Source organism: Neovison vison, chromosome 3 (assembly GCF_020171115.1).
Source record: "Neovison vison isolate M4711 chromosome 3, ASM_NN_V1, whole genome shotgun sequence".
In the NCBI taxonomy this organism is placed as follows: domain Eukaryota; kingdom Metazoa; phylum Chordata; class Mammalia; order Carnivora; family Mustelidae; genus Neogale; species Neogale vison.
This window is the reverse complement of record NC_058093.1, coordinates 65,857,511-65,883,659: the sequence shown is the minus strand read 5'-3', so window position 1 is coordinate 65,883,659 and position 26,149 is coordinate 65,857,511. Positions and strand designations below refer to the sequence as shown.

The window sequence follows — 26,149 nt, the reverse complement described above, 5'->3', positions numbered from 1 at the left end:
AGCATTTTTTCATGTGTCTGATAGCCATTTGTATGTCTTGATTGGAGAAGTGTCTGTTCATATCTTCTGCCCATTTTTTGATGTGTTTGCCTGTTTCGTGTGGGTTGAGTTTGAGGAGTTCATTATAGATCCTGGATATCAACCTTTTGTCTGTACTGTCATTTGCAAATATCTTCTAGTTGATGTACTTTTTAAAAAAATTTTACTGACCTCCTAAATTGCTTAATGAAATAATGTTTCTCACTCTACTTCTTAATAATGAGTTTATTTTGTAAAATTTATTTTTTATAAATCATGTTGATTGGCACTATTATGTTGATAATAACATTTGATAAAATGTAATGAGAAGGGTACTTTATCTCTGTGGTTTTCCTTCCTTAAATACACAGTCCCTGTCTAATTCTGAGAAAAATCTAGAGAAAAGTATTGGATAAGTTCCATTTTAGGAGACATTCTACAAAATAATTGCATTCCTCAAAACTGTCAAGGTCATCGAAAACAAGGAAAGTGTGAGAAATGGTGAGAGCCAAGAGGAACTTAAGGAGATAGAATGACTTTATATAGTGTTTTCCCTCTACATCTTTGCAGTACTTCGTACTACTAGATATTGAACCTTTGCCAGTATTTGAGTTAATGGTTTTAGTATTCATTGCTGATCGTTACCCAAAATCTATTCATTAGCGTGCCAGATAACGATTTCTCTAAATTTATTAGGTTTTAGAAATCAGTAATGGATATTGATTCTTATTGATACCTTTTCTGCATCTACCAAAATGACCAAAGTTTTTCATTGAATGATGATTGCATTCCTGGGACCAACATTGTTCATTTTATTTTGTTCATGAACTGCTGAATTATACCTAACGTATATAGCAATTTTGGATCTATTTTCAAAAAGTTATTATAATTCTATTTTTTCTTATAACATTCTTGCTTGTTTTGATGTCAAGGTAATACTTGTTTTCTAAAGTGAGTAAGCAGCTCTTCCCTGGACTCACCATATTCTCGATATAGGAGTTGCATTTACAAAGGAGCATTGCAGGCTACCCTCCAGTGATAGGTGTTGTCCTTCCAGACATTGACCCAATAATGTCACCAGTTGGTTGTGCAGCTCTAGTGGTTTTTATTTTTATTCATGGAAGGAGGGAAGGAAGGAAGGAAAGAAAATGAAAGGATGGAAGGATGGACAATCAGAAAGGACAAATAAGTAAAAAATAACTATCCACTCATCAACTAGAGAAAGCCATAATCAATGGTTTGACTTTGTCTTTCCTAATAATTAGACTCTTTCATGGAGTTATTGACCAACTAAAAAAAATCTACTTTTTAGTGAAGATTGAAATTGTTAGTGATTGTACCAAACTGTTCTTTCATTTGACTACTTTGTTTAAAGAAGAGAAAAGAAATAATTGCAATGCTTATTTTATTTTATAGGGCTATTGGCTGCAGATTGCAATGTCTGACTCAGTAATTCTTCGCAGTGTGAAGAAATTTGGAGAGGACAATTATGGTTTTGAGTCAGACAGATTCTGTAAGTGGTCTTTTTCTTTTGCTGTCTCTTAAACAAAAAGAGGTTAGAGCAAAAGTGGACAAGCTAGTGAACTTCCAAGGGTCAGAGGAAGACCAACAATAATATGAAGAACCATTATTGGATGTATTTCTTACTGAATAATGGGTGGTTCTATCCAGAATCCATGTAATGGAATGCTTGAAAATGCTGGGTAAAAACATATGAAGTGTGGGAGAATGTGGGGTGGCTGCGTACATTGAAGGACACAACCAGTGGAATTGGTACATTTTCTAAGACTGAAATCATGGCAGGTCCAGAAATTGATGCCCAATTCCATTTCACTGATATCAAAACATTTTTCAAAAGCACCAGCTGTGAAAGCAGCATAAATGGATTTTAAACTGTACCTCCTCTATAAATTTCCCATGCCTAGGGAAGCTAATGTTAACTCATCATGTACTATTCAACCCGTACCATAAATTAAGAACTTGGGGGGGGAAAAACTGCTCAAAGCGTAGGTGAATGAAAGTATCTCATCTACAAAATCCAGCACTGGTTATTATTATTGCCTTTATCCATCTATTGTTAAAATTGATTATAGTAGTAATTATTTAGTGAGAAACAACAAAGACTATACTGGCCAGAGTGAGATAATGGGAAAGAGGGCCCATGTAGGGCCCTCTACTAACATGTAGTGAGCACAAGTGATTCCAAGCAATTATTATTGTTATTTTTAAAACGATTTATTTACTTATTTGAGGGAGAGAGAGAGAGAGTGCCCAAACAGGGGGAGGGGTAGAGGGAGAGGCAGAGGGAAAGCATAGGGGAAGCAGACTCCCCACTGAGTGTTGAGGGGAGCCTAACTGAGGGGGCTCCATCTCAGGACCCTGAGATCATGACCTGAACTGACCAGACCCTTAACCTTTTGAACAACCCAGGTACCCCACATTTATTAGTTTTTTTTTTTAAGATTTTATTTATTTATTTGACAGACAGAGATCACAAGTAGGCAGAGAGGCAGGCAGAGAGAGAGGAGGAAGCAGGCTTCCCGCTGAGCAGAGCCCGATGCGGGGCTCGATCCCAGGACCCTGGGATCATGACCTGAGCCGAAGGCAGAGGCTTTAACCCACAGAGCCACCCAGGTGCCCCATAGTTTTTAAACAAATTATATTATTTTACAACTTACAGAGGAAGAAAATGAGACTTGAATAAATTGTTTAAACTTTTGCAAAGATGTCATGACCGGTGATTATGGAGCCATCATCCCAATCCAGCTCTGATTTCTTTATTTTTAAAATTTTTTTTATTTTTAATTAACATCTAATGTATTATTAGCCCCAGGGTACAGGTCTGTGAATCACCAGCTTTACACACTTCACAGCACTCACCATAGTAAATACCCTCCCCAATGTCCATAACCCAACCACCCTCTCCCTACCCACCTCCTCTCAGCAACCCTCAGTTTGTTTTGTGAGATTAAGAGTCTCTTATGGTTTATCTCCCTCCAGATCCCATCTTGTTTCATTTTTTCCTTCCCTACTGCCCAAATCTCCCCACGTTGCCTATCAAATTCTTCATATCAGGGAGATTATATGATCATTGTCTTTCTCTTATTGACTTATTTCACTCAGCATAACACCTTCTAGTTCCATCCATGTTGTTGCAAAAGGCAAGATTTCATTTCTTTTGATGGCTGCATAGTATTCCATTGTATATATATACCACATCTTCTTCATCCACTCATCTGTTGACAGACATCTAGGTTCATTCCATAGTTTGGCTACTGTGGACATTGCTGTTATAAACATTTGGGTGCATATGCCCCTTCAGATCACTACATTTGTATTGTTAGGGTAAATACCCAGTAGTGTGATTGCTAGGTCATAGGGTAGCTTTATTTTCAACTTTTTGAGGAACCTCCATGCTGTTTTCCAAAGTGGTTGCACCAGCTTGCATTCCCACCAATAGTGTAGGAGGGTTCCCTTTTCTCCTCATCCCCACCAGCATCTGTCATTCCCTGACTTGGTAATTTTAGCCATTCTGACTGGTGTGAGGTAGCATCTCATTGTGGTTTTGACTTGTATTTCCCTGATGCCAAGTGATGTGGAACACTTCTTCATGTGTCTGTTGGCCACCTGGATGTCTTCTTTGCAGAAATGTTTGTTCATGTCCTCTGCCCATTTCTTAATTGGATTATTTGTCCTTTGGGTGTTGAGTTTGATAAGTTCTTTATAGATTTTCGATACTAGCCCTTTATCTGATATATCATTTGCAAATATCTTCTCCCATTCTGTCAGGTGTCTTTGGTTTTGTTGACTGTTTCCTTTGCTGTGAAAAAGCTTTTCATCTTGATGAAGTCCCAATAGTTTATTTTTGCCCTTGCTTCCCTTGCCTTTGGCGATGTTCCTAGGAAGAAGTTGCTGCAACTGAGGTAGAAGAGGTTGATGCCTGTGTTCTCCTCAAGCATTTTGACTATTCCTTTCTCACATTGAGGTCCTTCATCCATTTTGAGTCTGTTTTTGTGTGTGGTGTAAGGAAATGGTTCAGATTCATTTTACTTTTTGCATGTGGCTGTCCAATTTTCCCAACACCATTTTTGAAGAGATTCCCCACCCCCCCCGACCCCCATTTGACATTCTGTCCTGCTTTGTCGAAGATTAGTTGACCACAGAGTTGAGGGTCTATTTTTGGGCTCTCTATTCTGTTCCATTGATCCATGTGTCTGTTTTTGTGCTAGTATCATACTGTCTTGATGATGGCAGCTTTGTAATAGAGCATGAAGTCCGGAATTGTTATGCCACCAACTTTGGTTTTCTTTTTCAACATTCCTCTGGCTATTTGAGGTCTTTTCTGGTTCCATATAAATTTTAGGATTATTTGTTCCATTTCTTTGTAAAAAAAGGGATGGTATTTTGATAAGGATTGCATTAAATGTGTAAATTGCTTTAGGTAGCATAGACATTTTCACAATATTTGTTCTTCCAATCCATGAGCATGAGATGTTTTTCCATTGTCTTTGTTTTTCCATTTTCTTTGTGTCTTCCTCAATTTCTTTCATGAGTACTTTATAGTTTTCTGAGTACAGATTCTTTTCCTCATTGGTTAGGTTTATTCCTAGGTATCTTATGGTTTGGGGTGCATGTGAATGGGATTGACTCCTTAATTTCTCTTTCTTCTGTCTTGTTGTTGGTGTATAGAAATGCAACTGATTTCTGTGCATTGATTTTATATCCTGAAACTTTACTGAATTCCTGTACGAACTCAGATTTGGAGTGGAGTCGTTTGGGTTTTCCACATAAACTATCATATCATCTGTCATAGCAGTGGTGATAATGGTCATCCCTGCCATGTTCCTGACCTTAGCAGAAAAGCTCTCAGTTTTTCTCCATTAAGAATGATATTCGCTGTGGGTTTTTCATAGATGACTTTGATGATATTGAGGTATGTATCCTCTATGCCTACACTTTGCAGAGCTTTGATCAAGAAAGGATGCTGTACTTTGTCAAATGCTTTTTCAGCATCTATTGAGAGTATCATATGGTTTTTGTTCTTTCTTTTATTAATGTATTGTATCACATTGATTGATTTGCGGATGTTGAACCAAACTTGCAGCCCAGAATAAATCCCACTTGGTTGTGGTGAATAATCCTTTTAATGTACTATTGAATCCTATTGGCTAGTATTTTGGTGAGAATTTTTGCATCCATGTTCATCAAGGATATTGGAATATAATTCTCTTTTTTGATGGGGTCTTTGGTTTTGGGATCAAGGTAAGACTGGCTTCATAAAATTAGTGTGGAAATTTTCCTTCCATTTCTATTTTTTGGAACAGTTTCAGAAGAATAGGAATTATTCTTTAAATGTTTCATAGAATTCCCCTAGGAAGCCGTCTGGCCCTGAGCTCTTGTTTGTTGGGAGACTTTTGATGCCTGCTTCATCTCCTTACTGGTTATGGGTCTGTTCAGGTTTTCTACTTTTTCCTGGTTCAGTTTTGGTGGTTTATACATCTCTAAGAATGCATCAATTTCTTCCAGATTATCAAATTTGCTAGCATATAGTTATCATAATATATTCTTATAATTTCTTTGGTGTTGGTTGTGATCTCTCCTCTTTCCTTCATGATTTCATTTATTTGGGTCCTTTCTCTTTTCTTTTTGATAAGTCTGGCCAGGGGTTTATCAATCTTATTAATTCTTTCAAAGAACCATGTGCTAGCTTAGTTGATTTGTTCTACTGGTTTTTTTTTGGTTTCTATTTCATTGATTTCTGCTCTGATCTTTATTATTTCTCTTCTCCTGCTGGGTTTAAGCTTTCTTTGTTGTTCTTTCTCTAGCTCCTATAGGTATAGGGTTAGGTTGTGTATTTGAGACCTTTCTTGTTTCTTGAGAAAGTCTTCTTTGCTATATATTTTCCTCTCAGGACTGCCTTTGCTGTGTCCCACAGACAATTTTGGACAATTGTGTTTTCATTATCATCTGTTTCCATGAATTTTTCAATTCTTCTTTAATTTTCTGGTTGACCCATTCATTCTTTAGAAGGATGCTCTTTAGCCTCCATGTATTTGGGTTCTTTCCAAATTTCCTCTTGTGATTGAGTTCTAGCTTCAGAGCATTGTTGGCTGAAAATATGCAGGGAATGATCCCAATCTTTTGGTACTAGTTGAAACCTGATTTGTGACCTAGGGTGTGATCTATTCTGGAGAATGTTCCATGTGCACTAGAGAAGAATGTGTATTCTTTTGCTTTGGGGTGGAATATTCTGAATGTATCTGTGATGTCCATCTGGTCCAGTGTGTCATTTAAGGCCTTTATTTCCTTGTTGATCTTTTGCTTGAATGATCTGTCCATTTCAATGAAGGGAGTGTTAAAGTCCCCACTATTATTGTATTATTGTCAATGTGTTTCTTTGATTTTGTTATTAATTGGTTTATATAGTTGGCTGCTCCCATGTTAGGGGCATAGATATTTAAAATTGTTAGATCTTCTTGTTGGACAGACCCTTTAAGTATGAAATAGAGTCCTTCCTCATCTCTTATTATAGTCTTTGGTTTAAAATCTAATTGATCTGATATAAGGATTGCCACCCCAGCTTTTTTTTTTGATGTTCATTAGCATGGTAAATTGTTTTCCACCCCTTCACTTTAAATCTGGAGGTGTCTTTGGGTCTAAAATGAGTTTCTTATAGATAGCATATTGATTGGTTTTGTTTTTTTAATCCATTCTGATATGTCTTTTGATTGGGGCATTTAGCCCATTTACATTCAAGGTAACTATTGAGAGATATGAATTTAGTGCCATTGTATTGCTTGTAAGGTGACTGTTACTCTATGTTGTCTCTGTTCTTTTCTGGTCTACTATTTTTAGGCTCTCTCTTTGTTTAGCGGACTCCTTTCAATATTTCCTGTAGAGCTGGTTTGGTGTTTACAAATTCTTTTAGTTTTTGTTTGTCCTGAAAGCTTTTTATCTTTTCTTCTATTTTCAATGATAGCCTAGCTAGATATAGTATTCTTGGCTGCATGTTTTTCTCATTTAGTGCTCTGAATATATCATGCCAGTTCTTTCTGGTCTGCCAGGTCTCTGTGGATGAGTCTGCTGCCAATCTAATATTTTTACCATTGTATGTTACCATTGAAAGCAGCAACCAGGCTGCTTTCAGAATTTTCTTTTTGTCACTAAGACTTGTAAGTTTTACTATTAGATGATGGGACCTATTTTTTTTTTTTTTTAATTTTGAGGAGGGTTCTCTGTGCCTCCTGGATTTTGATGTTTATTCTCTTTGCCATATTAGGGAAATTCTCTACACTAATTCACTCCAATATACCTTCTGCCCCCCTCTCTCTTTCTTCTTCTTCCAGAATCCCAATTATTCTAATATTGTTTCATCTTATGGTATCACTTATCTCTCAAATTCTCCCCTCATGGTCCAGTAGTTGTTTGTCTCTCTTTTGTCCAGCTTCATTATTCTCTGTCATTTGGGGTTATATCTCACTAATTCTCTCTTCTACCTCATTTACCCTAGCAGTAAGAGCCTCTATTTTTTTATTGTACCCCATTAATAGTTTTTTTTTTTTAAATTTCAGCTTGGTTAGATTTTAGTTCTTTAATTTATCCAGAAAGGGCTTTTATTTCTCCAGACAGGGTTTCTTTAATATCTTCCATGCCTATTTCAAGCCCAGCTAGCACCCTGAGAATCATCATACTGAACTCAAGATCTGACATATTACCCATGTCTATATTGATTAGGTCCCTAGCCTTTGGTACTGCCTCTTGTTTGTTTGTTTGTTTGTTTTTGTTTTTGTTTTTGTTTTTGTTTTTTTTGTGAGTCTTTCTGCCTTGTCATTTTATCCAGATAAAAATATATGAACGAGAGAATAAAATACTAAAAGGGTGGCAAATACCCCAGAAAAATGAGCATTAGACAAATCAGAAGAGACCCCAAATCATGGGGAGAAGAAAGGCAGTAAAAAGAAGTTTAAAATTTTTTGAAAAAAGATATTTATACATATATATTAGATTGGTGAATAGAACAGAGCCACCCACTTGATTGTAGGTATATTTTGGTCTTTTAGAAGAAACTACCTCCCAAAATTTTAAAGGAAGAAAAAAAAAATATATATATATACACATACATATACACATACACATAAATAAGGGTAAACATGATGAAGGGATGGAATGTGACTCTAAAGATGAAAATTTTAAAAAAATCTTAAGAAAGGAGTTGATAAGATAAGTTGGTTGGGAAAAGAAAGAAAAAGAAAGTGGAGAGAATTTGCTTAGGCTGGAGACTAAAACAAAGCCCTGTGCTAGATTTAGAGTATATTTTAATCTATTAGAATAAGTTATATCCAAATTTTTTCAGAAGAAAAAACTCTATATGTATACAAAAAATAAAGTTAGTTACAATGAAGGATAAAATATGACTGTAATAATAAAGTTCAAAAAGATCTTTTTTAAAGAAAGGTATTGTTAAGATAAACTAGTTAAAAAATGTTAAAAGAGGAAAGAGTAAAAGTTAAAAAAATTAGAATAAGAAAAAAATAAAATTAAAAACATTTATTTAACTTTGCAAAACTAAAGAATCATAGGGCTTGGGGCACCTGGGTGGCTCAGTGGGTTAAGCCTCTACCTTCTGCTCAGGTCATGATCTCAGGGTCCTGGGATCAAGCCCTGCATCGGGCTCTCTGCTCAGCAGAGAATTCCTGGAATTCCACTATTGTCCTTGATCAATGAGCTTGGTCTTGGCTGGATGTTCTTGCTGATCTTCTAGAGGAGGGGCCTGCTGTACTAATTCTCAAGTATCTTTGCCCGAGGAGAAATTGCATTACCCTTGCCATGGGCCGGGCTAAGTAATCTCCTCAGTTCACTCTCAGGAGCTTTTGTTCCCTGAATGTTTTCCTTTCTGTAGAGCTCTGGAAGATGGGAATGAAAATGGCAGCCTCCCAATCTCCGGCCAGGGTGGGAGGTGGAGAGCTCAGGGTCACACTCCTCAGTGCACCCTGGGAGAAAAGCGCTCAATTACTCCTGTCTCCCTGGTCTCTGGCTGTGCTCCATGCTCACCTGGCATGTGACTGAGCATTTCTGTCTCTGGCACACAGCCCCATTTGGAGTCTCCAAACCCAACAGATTCCTGTCACTCTGCTCTTCTGGCGGGGGTGGGGGTGTTCTCTTTGGATCTGTCACTTGTGATGTCCCTGCTCAAAGAGCAGTGGCTTCACTGTGTCATGGATCACAGTTTAAGGTAACCTTGAGTTGAGAGCTCACTCCTTGGCTCCGTCTCTGTAGCTAGCTTCCTGCTCAAGACCCATGAGCTCTGCCACTTCAGACACCCCAATCCTTCCGTGACCCCACGGAACCTGAGACCACACTGTCCCCACAAGAGTTCCACCCCCGCTTAGCTTCTGGAGGGATGTCCCTCAGTGGAGCAGACTTTTAAAAGTTCTGATTTTGTGCTCCGCCGCTTGCCGGTAGCTGGCCCCTCCCTCCATGCTCTATCTTTCCTTCACTTTGGATTTACTTCTCTGCAGGTCCTACCTTTCAGAAAGTGGTTGATTTTCTGTTTGTAGAATTGCTCTTCTTCTTCTCTTCAATCTCCTGTTGGATTTGTAGGTGTTGGGAATGGTTTGATAACTAACTAATTGAAATCCTGTGACCTGATGTCACCTCAGCCTGCTCTAGTTCTGATTTCTAAAGCCAAGAAGTATAATCTCTATCTATACTACAATGCCTCTTTACTCTTACTTAAATTAAATTAATTAAAATGCCAGAGATTCAGAATGTGCTGTACCATGGCGGGGTTGACATTAGCACCCTAAAATTTTTTTCCCTGTTGATTCCTTACACCCACGTCCCAGCAACCCCACTTTCACTTCCTATGCTCCATTTGCTCTCACCTAGGATGGGGAAAATTCTATCCAGCTTAATTTGGTGGTTTCTCCTGGCATATGAGTGTCAACATCATCTTATTGTCTAATTAATTTGTAGTCTCAATTTTAAATAGATAAATTCTGATGATTCCAAGGAATAAAACAATAAATATTCATTTTACTTGGTAGTTCAAAGAACTAAATTTTCTTATGCTAATTTAAAATGTTGGTATCTAGTTGATGTTCAGGAAATACAAATACTTCTTATCCTGTAGAAATATCAAAAATATGTAGCCAAGCCAGCAGTCCTGAACCTGACAGGGTGTCTTCTTGTGTAATATGAGAGACACACAGAGAGAGAGAAAGAAAAAGAGAGAGAGAGAGAGAGAGAGAGAGAAGCAAATAGTCATTTGCTGCGTTCCATGAGTGAAGCTAACTTATGGGAATGTTTTCCCAGAGCAAACTTTTTAATGACTGTGTTGTTGTGTTATTATTATTAACTGCTTTGTGCATTGTTTTTATCCTGACAGATAACAATGATAAGAATTCAAGGTAAGTGACTATTTCAACAATACATCATCTTTTCTAGAATAACTCCTTAATATTCCTTTTAAAGGCACAAAGCAGAGATAATATTTTCATGCATCTTGTATTTCCCATCAAATGACATAGGTATTCCTTTTCTCTTTAAAACATTGCTGTAATTTGATATAAAAAATCTTTTGACATATCCTTTCTGGATTGGATATATTCAGCAACACTACAGAATTTCTAACCTAAATGGGCAGAGGAAAAGGTGAACAAGTACGATTTCATGAGCAAAGGGGAGACCCCTAAACCTCAAATTCTTCCCACAGGCAAATAGTAGAACTCTAGAATTTAAATATTAGATATTTCTCTTTAGCTTGAGAATTTGAATACTCATATAAAAGTGTCAGTTACTCATACATTAGTAAAAAGGTAGGACTAGACAGAGTCTAATCTGAGAAGACAGAAGGTAGGCATCAGGCAATTTCCTAGAGAGAGGTGGTGGAAAGGCCAAGATTCAAGTTGTATAGGAAATTCTAATTAAGTCACGGTAGAGAGGGGTGTTGGATGTGGTAACATAAGTTTTAGACTAGGAGTGCTAGGGTCAGCCTGGACCTAGAAGAACCACGCTTTTCTCACTGGGTAGAAAAAAGATGAAAATGGGTGTGGATGTAGGTGAATGGCAATACGAGAATGAATAGGAAGGTTAAGTGAATTCAGGTTTTAGAGGAGATGAATCTATCTTCTGATATATGAGGTAATGTAGAATGAGAAGATCATGGTGAAAGTTTGAGAAAGCTGTGAAGGAAAATGGGACAATCTGTAGACAGATGAAGTACAGTGCTATAGATTGAGCTATGACTAGAGACCCTAATCATTCATTCATTCATTCATCCATTCATTTCACAAATATTAATTAAGTGCCTACCAGGTATCAGGCACTATTATAAATGCTTAGTATAAAGAAAAGAACAAAATGGGTCAAAATATCTGTCCTTGAGAAGTATATATAGCATGGTAGCTAGTAATAATCTATCACTTTTTTTCTAAGAAAAAGAAAAAAGCAAACATGGAATGGAGGTATGGAATGATGTAGGGAGAAAGTTGAAATTTCTAAAGGTTTTGGCCAGAGAAGGTCTCACTGAGAAGGTGACTTATGAAGGAAAATCTGAAGGAGATGACAGGGTTGGCCATGCAGGTATCTGAAGAAAGAACATTCTAGTGAGAGGAAATAACAAGTGCAAATGGTCTAAAGTGAGAACAAATTTGACATGAACAAAGTCAGCAAAGAGGCCAAGTGGCTTGGGTGCTGAGAACTGGAGTGCAGTAGGAGGAGACAAGGTCAGAGAGCCAATTGGCCAGACCATGGAGAACCTTGCGTATCTCAGCAAGGACTTGGGCTTCTATTCAGACCTGGAGGGGAAGTTTAGGGCAGCTGACTTCCAGGAGTGGCATATGTTGGCACCAGTTCACATGTGTCTCCAGCAGGTCCCACAGCCTGGCTTCGGGAGAAGGGGGGCAAACATGCATGGATGTAGAGATGGAGTTTCCAAAGATGGAGGTGGGGAAAAGGATTAAGGTTGATGGTAAGAATGTAGTTCAAATGGCTGGTGTGGGATCTGGGACACATGGGGAAGGAAGCACAATCTTGATGGGGTTTTAAGAATTATAAATGAAGGAGGGTTTAAGGGACTGCAGGACTCAACTGAGATGACAAATAGGTGGAGAAGGAGAAAGGAAGTGACAAAACAGGATGCACAGACAGTCCCAGAATGCCATTGGAGTAGAGTAGTTTCTGGTGAAAGAAAGGTCCAGAGTGTATCCATGAAAGGATGACTCAGGTGAAGTAGAGATCCCTGGAGTTGAGAAGGTCAAAGATGGGTTACATGGTTACATACAACTTTATGAGAAATGAAATGAGTAAGAAATAGTGAGGAAATACAATATTATGGGAAGTATGAGAGTTTTTAAAAACGTTTCCATCATATCAATACTGTTTAATGTAATTGTTAAATTTTTAAGTGCTGGAAGGAAGCTTTAAATCAGCTAATCCAACCACCTGAACTTACATTACAAGGGACTATACATAGAAATGGGTTGAGGGTCAAGGTTGAGGTCCAATAGTTTTACGTTAGTATAACTGGGAATACAGAGCACCTTTTATTTCCTTTCAATACCTCTCAGAAAAACTTCACTGAATTTCTGCTAAACATGAGATATAGCTATACTGAAATCTCTGAAAGAGGTAAATCTGAAAAATAAGAGCTTGTTTTCAAGATGCCAGGTTTGGCAAGAATTTCTCAGTCAATGGGGACTTTATTCCTTACTAAAGGATGACTCATGAAGTCATTATCTAGGGAGAATTTCTCTTTGTTTTGGAAAGGATGGTCTATAAATCCATTACGTTTTTCTCCTCAGGTTACAAGATGAGAGGAAAGGTGACAGCAGTCAAGTTGGCTTCTTTCAATTGGTAATAAAACTGTGCTGATTTTTGACATAAATTTTGCAACCACAAATTGTTCAGATTATGGAGGGAGTGTTAAATCTTAAGTCACTGGCAGGTTTTTAAGAACAGTGTTCACTTTTTCAGTCATAAACTTTGTCTATGTAATGACATGCTAAATGGCAGTTAGAAATATATTGGTAATTAAACTTAAATCCTGAGTGCCTGGGTGTCTCAGTCAGTTAAGCATCTCAGTCAGTTAAGCATGTCAGGTTGTGATTCAGGGTTGTGAGTTCAAGCCCTGTGTTGGGCTCCATGCTGGAGGTGGAGTCTGCTTAAGATTCTCTCTCTCCCTCTGTCCCACCTCACTGTCTCTCTCTCTCCTCCCCAGTTATAAATAAATAAATAAATAAATAAATATATAAGTAAATCCTATCTGGTAATATTAAACACCTAATCCTATCTGGTAGATCAGAAAAGTGTCCTGGAAGATAATCACTAAGTCCATAATTATTTTAGTAAAGGAAATCATCACAGTAATAATATGATGTATATTTATCCTTATGACATATCTTTGGAAATTCCATAGTGTGGTATTTTCCCCTAATTTTCACAAGGCTGAGGCATTTCTAGACACTAATAGGCACTCTTGTTTGCCAATATTATTTCTGGGATACAATGTATTCTATTGCTGAATCCTTCACAAGCATTTCTACATGGCAATGGCATCAATGCCGTGAGCATGTCCCACTGAAGTTGTGAATCAATGGCTAAGAAATGAAGTCAGTTCTTGAGGTAAAGAGAATGAATTCAGAGACTAGGAAAGAAATAATATAAACTAACAGTGTAAGAGTCCAGTGTTTTAGGTAATTAATATACCACTTGTTTTTTCTTAAGATTTTATTTATTTATTTGAGAGAGAGTGAAAGCGAGAGAAATCATAGAGGGAGAGGCAGTGGGAGGAACGGATTCCCCATTGAGCAGAGACTGATGCGGGGTTTGACCCCAGAACTCTCGATCATGAACTGAGCTGAAGGCAGACGCTCAACCGACTGGGCTACCCAGGTGCCCCAATATACCATTTATTTTGATATAATTAGTGATCACTTTATTGTTCAATTACGATGATTCCCATAAAATTTGGTGCTAAATGATATTTATCACAATCTAGTAACTAAAATTAAATAGTCCTCCTACTTCTCCTGCTTTTCACCCATAGATGATCTCTGAATCCTTTGTTTTTCAAGTTTCGATTTTCTTCAACGACTGACATTTGGCTGATGTTTGTGGGAAGTTTATGTGCATTTCTCCATGGACTATCCCATCCAGGAGTGCTGCTCATTTTTGGCACAATGACAGATGTTTTTATTGACTATGACACTGAATTACAAGAACTCAAGATCCCTGGAAGAGCATGTGTAAACAACACTATCATATGGATCAACAGCTCCCTTAACCAGAGTATGACCAATGGAACGCGGTGTGGGTAGGCTGCTATTTTTTTATTTTTTCCTTTTTTTGCTCATCCATTAAATTGTAATTCAAAATGTGTAAATGGGATTTTATTAGCTGAACTGGAGTGATATCCAACAGAGAGCGAACAGAAACAAAAATTTAACCCATATTTCTGAAAATTACTCTGCCCTGAGCTTCTTCCTATTTTACCGGGTTTTTAAATCCTAACAAAAAAACAGAATTAGAAATTACCCATTAAATGGGTCACCCAAATTTAAGCACTTAAGTAGACTATAGGCTTGAGGATGAACACTACCAGTACAGTAGGAAGGTAAGCCATGAATTTTACTTGAGTCTTTGTCATGTCTAATGTCTTATATGCAAGACTTCTTTTAGTGCCTTAACTGCTTTCTGTTTCTTAGCTTCTGTGGCTGTGGCAAATGGCCCACATGATCTTCAGTCTTCTTTCTTTAATGGGAAACTCATTAGTGTGCTACAGCACTTGGAGTAGGGGCTGCTTGGTCTCAGTAGTTGAGTCTCTATGGAAGAGTGGTGTGGCGCTATAAACAGAAGGGGGCCATGCAGTATTAGCCAGAACCCACCGTGCTACTATTCGTTTTGTGATAAGCCCAACAGTGAGTCTATAGTGTTTTATGGTGTTGACTCACTGTCACAGAATGAACTTTGCAGCCTGCCTCACACTGCCTCAGGGCCAGAACATGCTCATTGGCATGTATGAACCCACACGTTCAGGTTCAAGAGCCAAGGGCCCAGCACATCCTGACTAGAAAGACACTTGGAATAACTCCCCTAGGCAAATTTATATTTTTCACCTTCATTTAAAAAATATTTCCACATATTTCATTTAGATTATGAGCAAATCCTGCTAAACCACTGATACTGTTCCATAATATTATCTACTGTTAGGGTCTTTCATTCATTTACTCATTCAACCAAAATTTTTGAACACCAACTTCATACCAGGAAATTGTGTAAGCCTCAAGGATATAGTGGTTATTTTGAGTCATGGTCCTTATCTTCGTGGTGTTTAGGTCTAGTCAGTAAAATCATCATTAAATCAGAGACCATTCAAATAGATATGTAGTTACAGCTGGTTAGTACTTGACAGAAAAATACAAGACAATATACAATGTGCAGAATTAGCTTTTAAAAAATAATAAGCTTACTCATTAGAAATAAATTTCCTAATATCTAAATATATATGTTTCTTTTCTAAATTTGGAAGTAAGATTCAGAACAGTTTGTATAAACGAGTTACTGTTGTCAATGGCAGTCTTTTAATTTTAAGTCTTTTATGTTGGAAGACAAAAATGAATTGTTTTTTACAGAGTAGTTCGACTACAAAAACGTAAGGTTAATCATTTCCCCCTTTGAAAAAAGTGCATTCAGATTTATGTATGATGTAAATTGACCCAAATCATTAATAACATTTATGAAGGTAAAATTTTCTAGGGAAAATTCCTGAAAGTATAGCCTGTTATGCCTTATAGTTTGGTAATAAATGTTAGGCTAAAATTTGAGACATGTCCATGATAACAAGTGTTCATAAATATTTATTAGACAATTTAAAGAGTGAATCTATCATTAACATCTATATCACTAACATCCAGTAGAAAGGAATTTTCCGTGGCTACCCATCACTCACACTTTAGTTATTATTACTAGGTGATATACTTGAAGGTGAGCAAATAGTGCAAAGCAAATGGGAGCTTTCAGAAGCTCATTGGCTTTTGCTGAATTTATAGGATACAGAACATGTAAAAGGATATTTGTCCTTTTTAAAAAATTTCGTATGAGTTTCTGGAATTGTGTAGACCTTGTCTTTCTCAGTCTTTTTCTTTATGAGGATCTCCTTTGATGAGTTAAATACATTTTTTTGTTTTGTTTTGTTTTGTTTTGTTTTGTTTTGTTATAGTTTTAATGAGCCATTTCCTTATTTGGTAATGGTTTCATTCTTTTTTTTTTTTTAATTTTTTGATGAGTTAAATACTTTAATTGTGAATTATTATGGTCCCTGACATGACTCCTGCTTTACTTCTGGGTAAATATTTGTTTAGCTTTTATGTAGTTAAGATCACTGTGAAAATAGACTTGGGTGGAACAGAAGAGAAGGGAGTGGACATTTTCCTACCTGTAAGTAGTTAACGTGCCTCCAGAATTACTCAGTTCTTTTGCACCTTTTTCCTTGGAAAAAGTATATCATTAAAAGTGTAATTTCTCCACCTATTATAATAAGTATATTAGTCTTGGAAAGCTACTCCATGATTTTATCGACATAAGCAGACATGTGTAATAGTCGGAACTGGTTTTGCTCTTTCATTACACTGGTTGGTTTCTACATTTCAGTTATAATCCATTGGATGGAATTTTTAGGCAAAACCTTCCAAATGATTCTCAGTGCATAATGCTGAAAGTATTATAGAACATCAGGCCTCCTGATTAGTTTATCATAATTATTTGCTCAGAATAATCAAATAGTAAGACAAAAGAATGAAAAATGACTGAAAGGGAAGTTCAAAGAGTCCAAATACCACAGTGCAGCTTCTTTCTACTTTCTTTTAACCAACCGAAGTATAAAAATTCAAATGGAAGCCACAAAGTCTTGTGACTTAATTGTGGAAGTAACATGCCATAATTTCTGCCATTCTCTGCAGCCATTGAGAAGTCCGATTCCTTATTTCCCCCACATGTGAATGCATTAAAGTAGAAATCAGCCTGTATTTTCTCTTGGATTTCAGTCTGCTTTTTTAGCAATGTACAGTTAGCATATGCATTCAAGCACTATATTGAACTTAGACACTGTAAAACCATGCACTTTTTAAAATAGTTTTATTGAGACATAATTTACATGCCATGAAATTTAGCAACTTAAGGTGTACAACTCAATGGTTTTTAGTCTTTTGCAGAGTTGTGCCTCCACCACTATAATCAATTTTAGAATGTTTTTACTACTATGAAAAGAAACCCCCTACCTCTTAGCTATCATTCTCCGATTCCCTCATTCCCCCCTCCAGTCCTAGACAACCACTAATCTACCTTCTGGCTCTGTAGACTTACCTATTCTGGCCATTTCATACAAATGGAATCCCACAATATGGGGTCCTTTGTGATTGGCTTCTTCAACTGAACATAATGTTTTCAAGGTTCATCATATCATAGCATAAATTAGCACAGCCTAGCATGTGCCTATTCTGGAGAGTGTTCCACGTGCACTTGTGGAGAATATGTATTTTGCTGTTATTGAATGGAATGTTCCAAAGATGTCTGTCAGGACTAATTGGTTTATGGTGTTACTCAAGTCTTCTATTCAAGTCTTCTATTCCTAGTTGTTCTATCCAAAACTGAAAATATGGAGTTGTAATCTCTGACTATTATCAATGATCTATTTCTACCCTTGAATCTGTCACCCTTTGTTTCCTGTATTTGGGGGCTCCATTTTTAGAGGCATATATATTTAAAATTTCTATACTCTTTCCATAAATTGACCCTTTATAATTACAAAATGGTTTTTATTTCTAGGAACAATATTTTATAATTTGTCTTATATTAGTATAGCCACTCTTGGTTTGTTATGGCTGTTTTTTACCATGACATATCTTTTTTCCATACTACTTTCAACTTGCTCATATCTTTGAATTTAAATATGTCTCCTTCAGACAGCCTACAGTTGTAGCTTGTATTTTGTTTTTTTATAATTTACCCAGTCTCACAATCTCTGCCATTTGATTGGATTATTTAATCCATTACATATAAAACCAACCTACCTACTAGTCTAAAAAAGTGGATAGGAGAAGGTTAGAAATCTCAGGACCCAAATAATGACATGGTTGTGTATTTCATGGATTTTCTTTAGGCTTCATTTTTTTTTAAAAGATATTTTATGTATTTATTTGAAAGAGAGAAATCACAAGTAGATGGAGAGGCAGGCAGAGAGAGAGAGGGAAGCAGGCTCCCTGCTGAGCAGAGAGCCCGATGCGGAACTCGATCCCAGGACCCTGAGACCATGACCTGAGCCGAAGGCAGCGGCTCAACCCACTGAGCCACCCAGGCGCCCCTAGGCTTCATTTGTACTAGATTGGGTATTGGGAAGCTGTAACTTAGAAATACTCAGTATGTACAGATGACAAAGGACTCAATAAAATTCTGCTCTCTCTAGATAATAGACCACAAAGAGGCAGCCTGACAGAAGAATTTCAGGCAGTTACTATTCTACTCAAGCCAACACCACAGAACAAAACAAAACACACATAACACCCCCCTTGTTTTTTTTAAAGATTTTATTTATTTATTTGACAGACAGAGATCACAAGTAGGCAGAGAGGGAGGCAGAGAGAGAGGAGGAAGCGGGCTCCCTGCTGAGCAGAGAGCCTGATGCAGGGCTCGATCCCAAGACCTTGAGATCATGACCTGAGCAGAAGGCAGAGGCTTAACCCTCCGAGCCACCCAGGTGCCCCAAATTTAAGTGATTTAAATCTACTAAATAGGACAGGGATTGGCAGAATGGATTTTAAAATAACCCAACTACATGCTATTTATGAGGAAATGACTTTAACTAAAAAATAGAGGCTGGGACGCCTGGGTGGCGCAGTTGGTTGAACGACTGCCTCCGGCTCAGGGCGTGATCCTGGAGTCCCGGGATCGAGTCCCACATCAGGCTCCCAGCTCCATGGGGAGTCTGCTTCGCTCTCTGACCTTCTCCTCGCTCATTCTCTCTCTCACTGTCTCTCTCTCTCTCTCAAATAAATAAAATAAAATCTTTAAAAAAAAAAAAATAGAGGCAAGTCGAGGGGTGCCTGGGTTGCTCAGTTGGTTAAGTATCTGACTGTTGGTTTTGGCTCAGGTTGTGATCCCAAGGTTATGAGATGGAGTCCCATGTTGGGCTCTGTGTTCAGCTGAGAGTTTACTTGAGATTCTTCCTTCTCTCCCTCTGCCCCTCCTCCTGCTCACACTTTCTCTCTCTAAAGGATGGAAAAATATTTATCATGCAAATATTAATCAAAAAAAAGAAGAAATGGCTATACTGGTATGTGATAAAATAGACTTTGGAACAAAGAAAATTAAGAGACAAGGAGAGAAATTGTACAATGATAAATGGGTCAATCTGCCACGAAGACACAGCAATCTTAAATGTGTGCTCACCAAACAACACAATTGCAAAACATGTGAAGCAACAACTGACAGAATGGAAAGGAAAAAGAGACAAATCAAAATTATAGTAGAATCCTTAAATATCCATCTCTCACCAATTTGTAGAACAGGTAGACATTAAATTATCACAGATATAGAAGAACTCAACACCAGCAACCAACGGGATCTAATTGACATCTATAGAACATTCCACTCAACAACCACATAATACACATTCTTTTCAAGAGCCTACGGGGCAAATGCCAAGACAGACCATACCCTGAGCCATAAAACAAACCTCAACAAATGAAAAATACTTGAAATTATAGAGTGCATTCTCTGGCTACAGTGGAATCAAAGTAGAAATCAAAACTAAAGATAATGGAAATCCCCCAGATTCTTAGGAATCAGACTACAGACATCTAAATAATCCTTAGATCAAAGATGAAGTCTCAAGGGAAAAGTTTTAAAAATTAAACTGAGTGAAAGGGAAAATAGAAAGTGTGAAAATCTGGAGAACAAAGCTTATACAGGGCTGAGAGGAAAATTTATATCACTAAATGCATACACTACAAAAGAGGAAACATTGCAAATTAAACATCTAAGCTTCCAACTCAAAAACCTAGAAAAAGAGCAAAATAAGTCCACTGAAAATGTATGAGAAGAATAATAAAGACAAAACAAACAAATATACAAAATCAATGAAATACACCATGACCAAGTAGAGCGTATTCTAGAGAAGCATACATTGTTCAGTATTAGAAAAAGTCAATGTAATCCACCACGTTAATGGGCTAATATAGAAAAACCACACAATGATCTCTATCAACATAGAAAAAGCATTTAAAATTTCAATATCCATCCATAATAAAAACTCTCAGAAAACTAGGAACAGAAAGGAACTTCTTTAACTTAAGAAAGGACATCTAAAAAAAAGTCCTATGGTTAACATTATACTCAAAAGTGGAAGATTGAATATTTTCTCCCTAAGACTGGAAACAAGGCAAGGATAGAGGCTTCCACTGCTATTATTCAACACATTACTCAAAGTTCTAGCTTATACAATAAGGAAGGAAAGGAATACTGATTTAAACTGAACTGTGCACTTAAAAATGGTTAAGTTGGTAAGTTTTATGTTATCTGTTCTTTATTACAATCAAAACATTTGTAATGAAAAAAATACAGATCTAAAAGGAAGAAATATAACTGTTTATTTTGGAGATGATATTGTCAACATAGAAAAGCTGAAATGATATACAAAAATATCCTAGAACCAATAAATGAGTTTGGCAAAGTCATAAAATACCAAGTACCAAATAAATATACAAAATTTAGTGGTATTTCTACATACTAACAATGAACACGTGGACACCAAAATTCAAAATATAGTGCCAATAAATAAAATAAAAGAAAATAAACATAATGCCATTTACAATTGCTCAAAAAATTTATTTAGGTGCAAATCCAGCAAAACATGTATAGGACTTATATGCTGAAAAATGCAAAATGCTGATGAAAGAAATCAAAGACCTAAATAGATGGGGAGACATACTTGCTCATGAATTGGAAAATTTATTATAATAAAGATGTTAATTCCCTCAAGCTGACATATAGCTTTAATAAAATTTCTATCAAAATCTCAGCAAGATATTTTATAGATATAGTCAAATTAACTCTAAAATTTATATTAAAATGCAAAAGAACTAGAATATCTAAAACAACTTTGAAAAAGAAGAATAAAATGTGAGGAAACAATCTACCTGATTTTAAGACATATTATATAGCTACAGCAATCAAGGTTGTGTGGTATTGACAGAAGAACAGAACAGAGAACTCAAACGTAGACCCATGCAAACATGTCCAATCGGTTGTTGGCAAAGGTAGAAAAGATATTCAATGGAGAAAATATAATCTTTTTATCAAATGGTGCATGACCAGTTGGACATCCATAGGCAAAAAATGAACCCATACAAAAAATAGCTCAAAATGGATTTTGGACTTAAATGTAAAAAATAAACTGTAAACTTTTAGAAAAATATATAGGTGACCATTTTTGTGTCTAAGGCCAGACAAAGAGCTTTTAGACTTGACACTAATAATCCATAAAAAGAAAAATTGGTGAATTGGATTTCATCAAAATGGAGAACTTGTGCTCTGGAAGACCCAGGGAAGAAAATGAAAAGAAAAGCTACAGACTGGGAGAGCATATTTGTAAATTACATATCTAAAAAAGGACTAGGATCTAGAAAACTTAAAGAACTCTCCAAATTCAATGGTTCGGAAAACTCCAATTTGAATATGGGAAAAACACATGATCAAGCATTTCACTAGGGATATAAAGACAGCAAATGAGCACATGAGAAGATATTTAGCCACATTAGTGGTTAGGGAATGCAAATTAAAATCAAAATGAGGTATCAGCACAGATCTGTTAGAATGGGTAAAATAAAAATAATAGTAACACCAGAGCTGGTGGGGTTGTGGAGGAAACGGATCACTTTCACCTTGCTGGTGGGAATGTAAAATGGTGCAGCCACTCTGGAAAATAGTTTGGCCATTAAAAAAGAGTTAAATATGCAAATATTATAACCCAGAAATTCTACTGTTGGGGATTTATCCCAGAGAAGTGAAAACCTATGTTTACATAAAAACCTGTACATAAAGGTTACAGACACTTTATTTGTAACAGACAAAACCTGAACACAGCCCAGATATCCTTCAGTGGGCGAGTGGTTAAGCAAACTGTGATACATCTATACCAGGGACTATGACTTAACAATAAACAAGAACAAATAATTTCTGAAACTTTAAAGCATTATGCTGAGAAAAAAAAAAAAGCCAATGAACACCAAAAGGTTACATACTGTTTGATTCCATTTATAAAATATTCTTCAAATGACAGAACTGTGGCAATAGAGAGCAGACAAGAGGTAACTAGGGATTAAGAGGGGAGTGGAGGCTGGATGGAAGCATGTGTAGATGTAAAAGGGCGACATGAAGAACCGCTGGGGTGAGGAGGACATTCTGATCTCGATTATATCAACATCGTCATCCTGGTTGGGATATTGTCCCATCGTTTTGCATAGTATTACCAAAGGGTGTATGTGTTTCTGTAGTATTTCTCACAATTGCATGAGAATCCAAACTTACCTCAAAAAAAAAAAAAAAAAGTGGCGTGAAAAACAAACCAACAAAAAAATAGCTTCATTGGTGAGAATAATTGTCATAGATTCTCTGAAAGGAAATTCGAGCCGTTCTGGCAGTAAGCTACCATAGCGTATGGATGTTCTGTCAAACAGTTTCACCCAGTGATCTGCCCTTTGTCCACAGGTTGATGTCCTGTGCATTTAAGAATACAGAACTTCCAACATTCCGAGAATAGGACATGGGCAAGTTTCTGCCAATCTGTGATGCTCGTTTTGGAGTTGACACTGATTTCATTCTAAAGTGTTAATGCTACTGGGTCTATGGTGCATGAAAACCATTGAAAGGAAAACTCAGTGTTAAACAATGCACCTTGTTGTAAAGACCTCCTAGGCATTTAAAATGAAAGCCCTATGGCTTTAGTAAATCTGAAATCTTGAGGTATAGATTGAGTACTTTGATTTTATGATGCATTTATTTTTCATTAAAAGCAAGGTAAGACTCCACATATCTTAATAATTTGTAAAATATATCTTACCTTTCCCCCCTAATTGTCATCTTTCTGCCCTCTTCTCTCTTCAACAAATGAACCTTAATGCAAATAGATGTATGTCAATTTTGCTGTTAAAAAAGAAAGGCACCCATTTGGTGAGCCAAATCACCTACACACTTTAAAAACTCCTTTCCAGGATTTTATAACCGCAAGAAAACTTTCCACCCGATGATAAAAAAAATTGATGTGCAGTCAAACAAGCCAAGCCAGCCTGCTCCTTTCCTTCCTATCAGTTTTTCTGATAGGTTTGTCCTGTTGTTCCAGAAATATTCTCAAGTAGTTTCTAAAACCCTAATAACTTCTTATCTCCAAGAATAAAATAAAAATAAGTTAGCCATTCATCTCTGGGGTGCCTCAGGAGCGAACAGAATCATAAATTACACATGTCCTTATCCACACCATCCAGCAATAATATAATTCTCCTGAAGTTTGCCCTAATAAATTCTGGAGCTGGGTCAGTGCTTAGTACTTTTAATCTGAGTAGGTCTGTTTATTCCTGGCAGCTGCTTCTTTCATCGCAGCCATTTTATTGCCTCAGTGCATGTAGGAGGAACGCACCATAGGATATCTAAGTAAAACTTACTGACAAATGCTCCTAGTTCTCTGTTTTGGGACACCCAAATTTCATTTCACAAAGAAAAATTTCACAGAAAACAAAGAGTATGGCCTCATTGACACATTAGAAGTCTTGTTCTCCATTACGCATCTTATACAGAGATACTTAAGTTTTGTGAGAACCTCTGATTGTGGATACTTATATATATAAGTTTTCTAGGTCTTGTTCATTCTTGGGTTCCCTTAAACCATAACAGAAGACCAAAAATGTGTTGAACAGACATATTAGCTATTTTGGAGATGATCCCTCCAAAGAGGGGTTGACCAAGGCAATTATGTCCCTTCATTATAAGTATTTTGAAAGTCAAAGCAAAATCAAGAAACATTTATGCAGGCATTGTGTCGGCTATGTATAAGGTATTGTACAAGGCTTCAGGCAGTGTGAGCAAGCAGCTGAAACAAAGCCCTTGTCCTCAAGTGGCCTACAATCTGGCAAACAAGCATAAATCTATTCAGTATAGATATAATCAATGAAGATATCAAATAATAGTGCAAGATGTCAATAAAATCTGGCATGGAATAACAGTTTGTTCTGAATTAAAGAAATTATACTTAAACACTTGGTCTAGTTCAGTAGAGGAAGAGAACAATTCAAGCTTGAGTCACAGAAAAAGCCCTGACAGGAAGCAGAAAGCACATCAGATGGGAACATCTGTGCCCAAGATGCGGGTTTCCAGTTTTCTAAAGAAACGGACTTGCAGGGCATCTGGGTGGCTCAGTGGGTTAAAGCCTCTGCCTTCAGCTCAGGTCATGATCCCAGGGTCCTGGGATCCAGGCACAGCAGGGAGCCTGCTTTCCCGCTCTCTCTGCCTGCCTCTCTGCCTACTTGTGGTCTCTCTCTCTCTGTCAAATAAATAAATAAAATCTTAAAAAAAAAAAAAAGAAAGAAATGGACTCGCTATCATTTAGAACATCTTCAAGGGTTAGAACTGTTAGTAACCAATATGTTAATTTTCCAAGCACACAATTCTTTATTTTCTGAAAACAATTTCATACTAATTTGTGACTCCCCTCCCTACCCCTGCCAATCTCCAAACCCTGTGCCAAAGCGTGGTCGTTGAACTGAAAAAACACTGTAGAGCTTTCTTGCTGTTCCCCACAAATTCTCACCTTAGAAATTTTCCCAGAGGGGCACCTGGGCTGCAGTGGACAGAAAAATTAGGCTGATAAAGTATTTTCTCCTTCTCTGGGATGATGACACACACATTTTTTAGTGTTACTTTGAGATAAAAGAGTTGAAAAGCTGATTTGGACTCCTGGAAGAGGTAGCAGTAAATCTCCTAACTCACAGCCCACACCTCTCTACTGGTGTCTTTGCAGACACCAGTCTAGCTTTTTAAACCTTTCCCTAGCAACCCTTAATCCTGAGATTAAGAGTTTCTTATGGTTTGTCTCCCTCTCTAGTTTCATATTGTTTCATTTTTTCCTTCCTTCCCCTATGATCTTCTGTCTTATTTCTCTATTCCTCATATCAGGGAGATCATATGATAATTGTCTTTCTCTGATGGACTTATTTCGCTTAGCATGATACCCTCTAGTTCCATCCATGTCATTGCAAATGTCAAGACTTCAGTTTTTGATGGCTGCATAGTATCCCATTGTATATACACACAACATCTTCTTTATCCATTCATCTGTCAATGGACATCTAGACTCCTTCCATTGTATGGCTATTGTGGACATTGTTGCTATAAACAAGGGGTGCATGTGCCCCTTTGGATCACTACATTTGTATCTTTGGGATAAATACCCAGTAGCAATTCCTGGGTCATAGGGTAGGTCTATTTTCAACTTTTTGAAAAATCTCCATATTATTTTCTGGAGTGGCTGCACCAGCTTGCATTCCCACCAACAGTGTAGGAGGGTTCCCCTTTCTCCAAATTATTGCCAACATCTGTCATTTCCTGACTTGTTGATTTTAGCCATTCTGACTTACGTGAGGTGGTATCTCACTGTGGTCTGGATTTGTATTTCCCTGATGCTGAGTGATGTTGAGCACTTTTTAATGTGTGTTGGCCATTTGAATGTCTTCTTTGCAGAAATGTCTGTTCATGTCTTCTGCCCGTTTCTTGATTGGATTAGTTTGTTCTTTGGATGTTGAGTTTCATAAGAGGATATGTGCTACGGCGAGCGTTGCGAATTGTGTAAGACTGATGATCACAGACCTGTACCCCTGAAACAAATAATACAGTTTATGTTAATTAAAAAAAAATCCTCACCCTCGCAGTGATTGTTCCATCACTGCATAATGAACACGAGGGAAGGGTCCTGGTAGACAGGGCACTGAGCTTCCATCTACTGCCCCTGGCTTCTAACAACTGCCAGTGAGTTATTTCTGCCCATAAACATGAAGGGGGTAGGGACGCCTGGGTGGCTTGATGGGTTAAG

General features: G+C 37.2%; 1 protein-coding gene across 1 annotated transcript in view; it reads left to right on the top strand.

Annotated features, from left to right (window-relative positions):
• Positions 1-1,401: 1,401 nt before the first annotated feature.
• Positions 1,402-26,149, top strand: part of ABCB11 (ATP binding cassette subfamily B member 11) — an 85,137-nt gene continuing 60,389 nt past the window's right edge. Inside the window, exons 1-4 of the mRNA XM_044242275.1 lie at positions 1,402-1,531; positions 10,406-10,427; positions 12,822-12,873; positions 14,094-14,332. Of these exons, the coding sequence (XP_044098210.1) occupies positions 1,456-1,531; positions 10,406-10,427; positions 12,822-12,873; positions 14,094-14,332 (389 nt within the window). The 5' untranslated portion in view covers positions 1,402-1,455. The remainder of the gene's footprint in view (positions 1,532-10,405; positions 10,428-12,821; positions 12,874-14,093; positions 14,333-26,149) is intronic.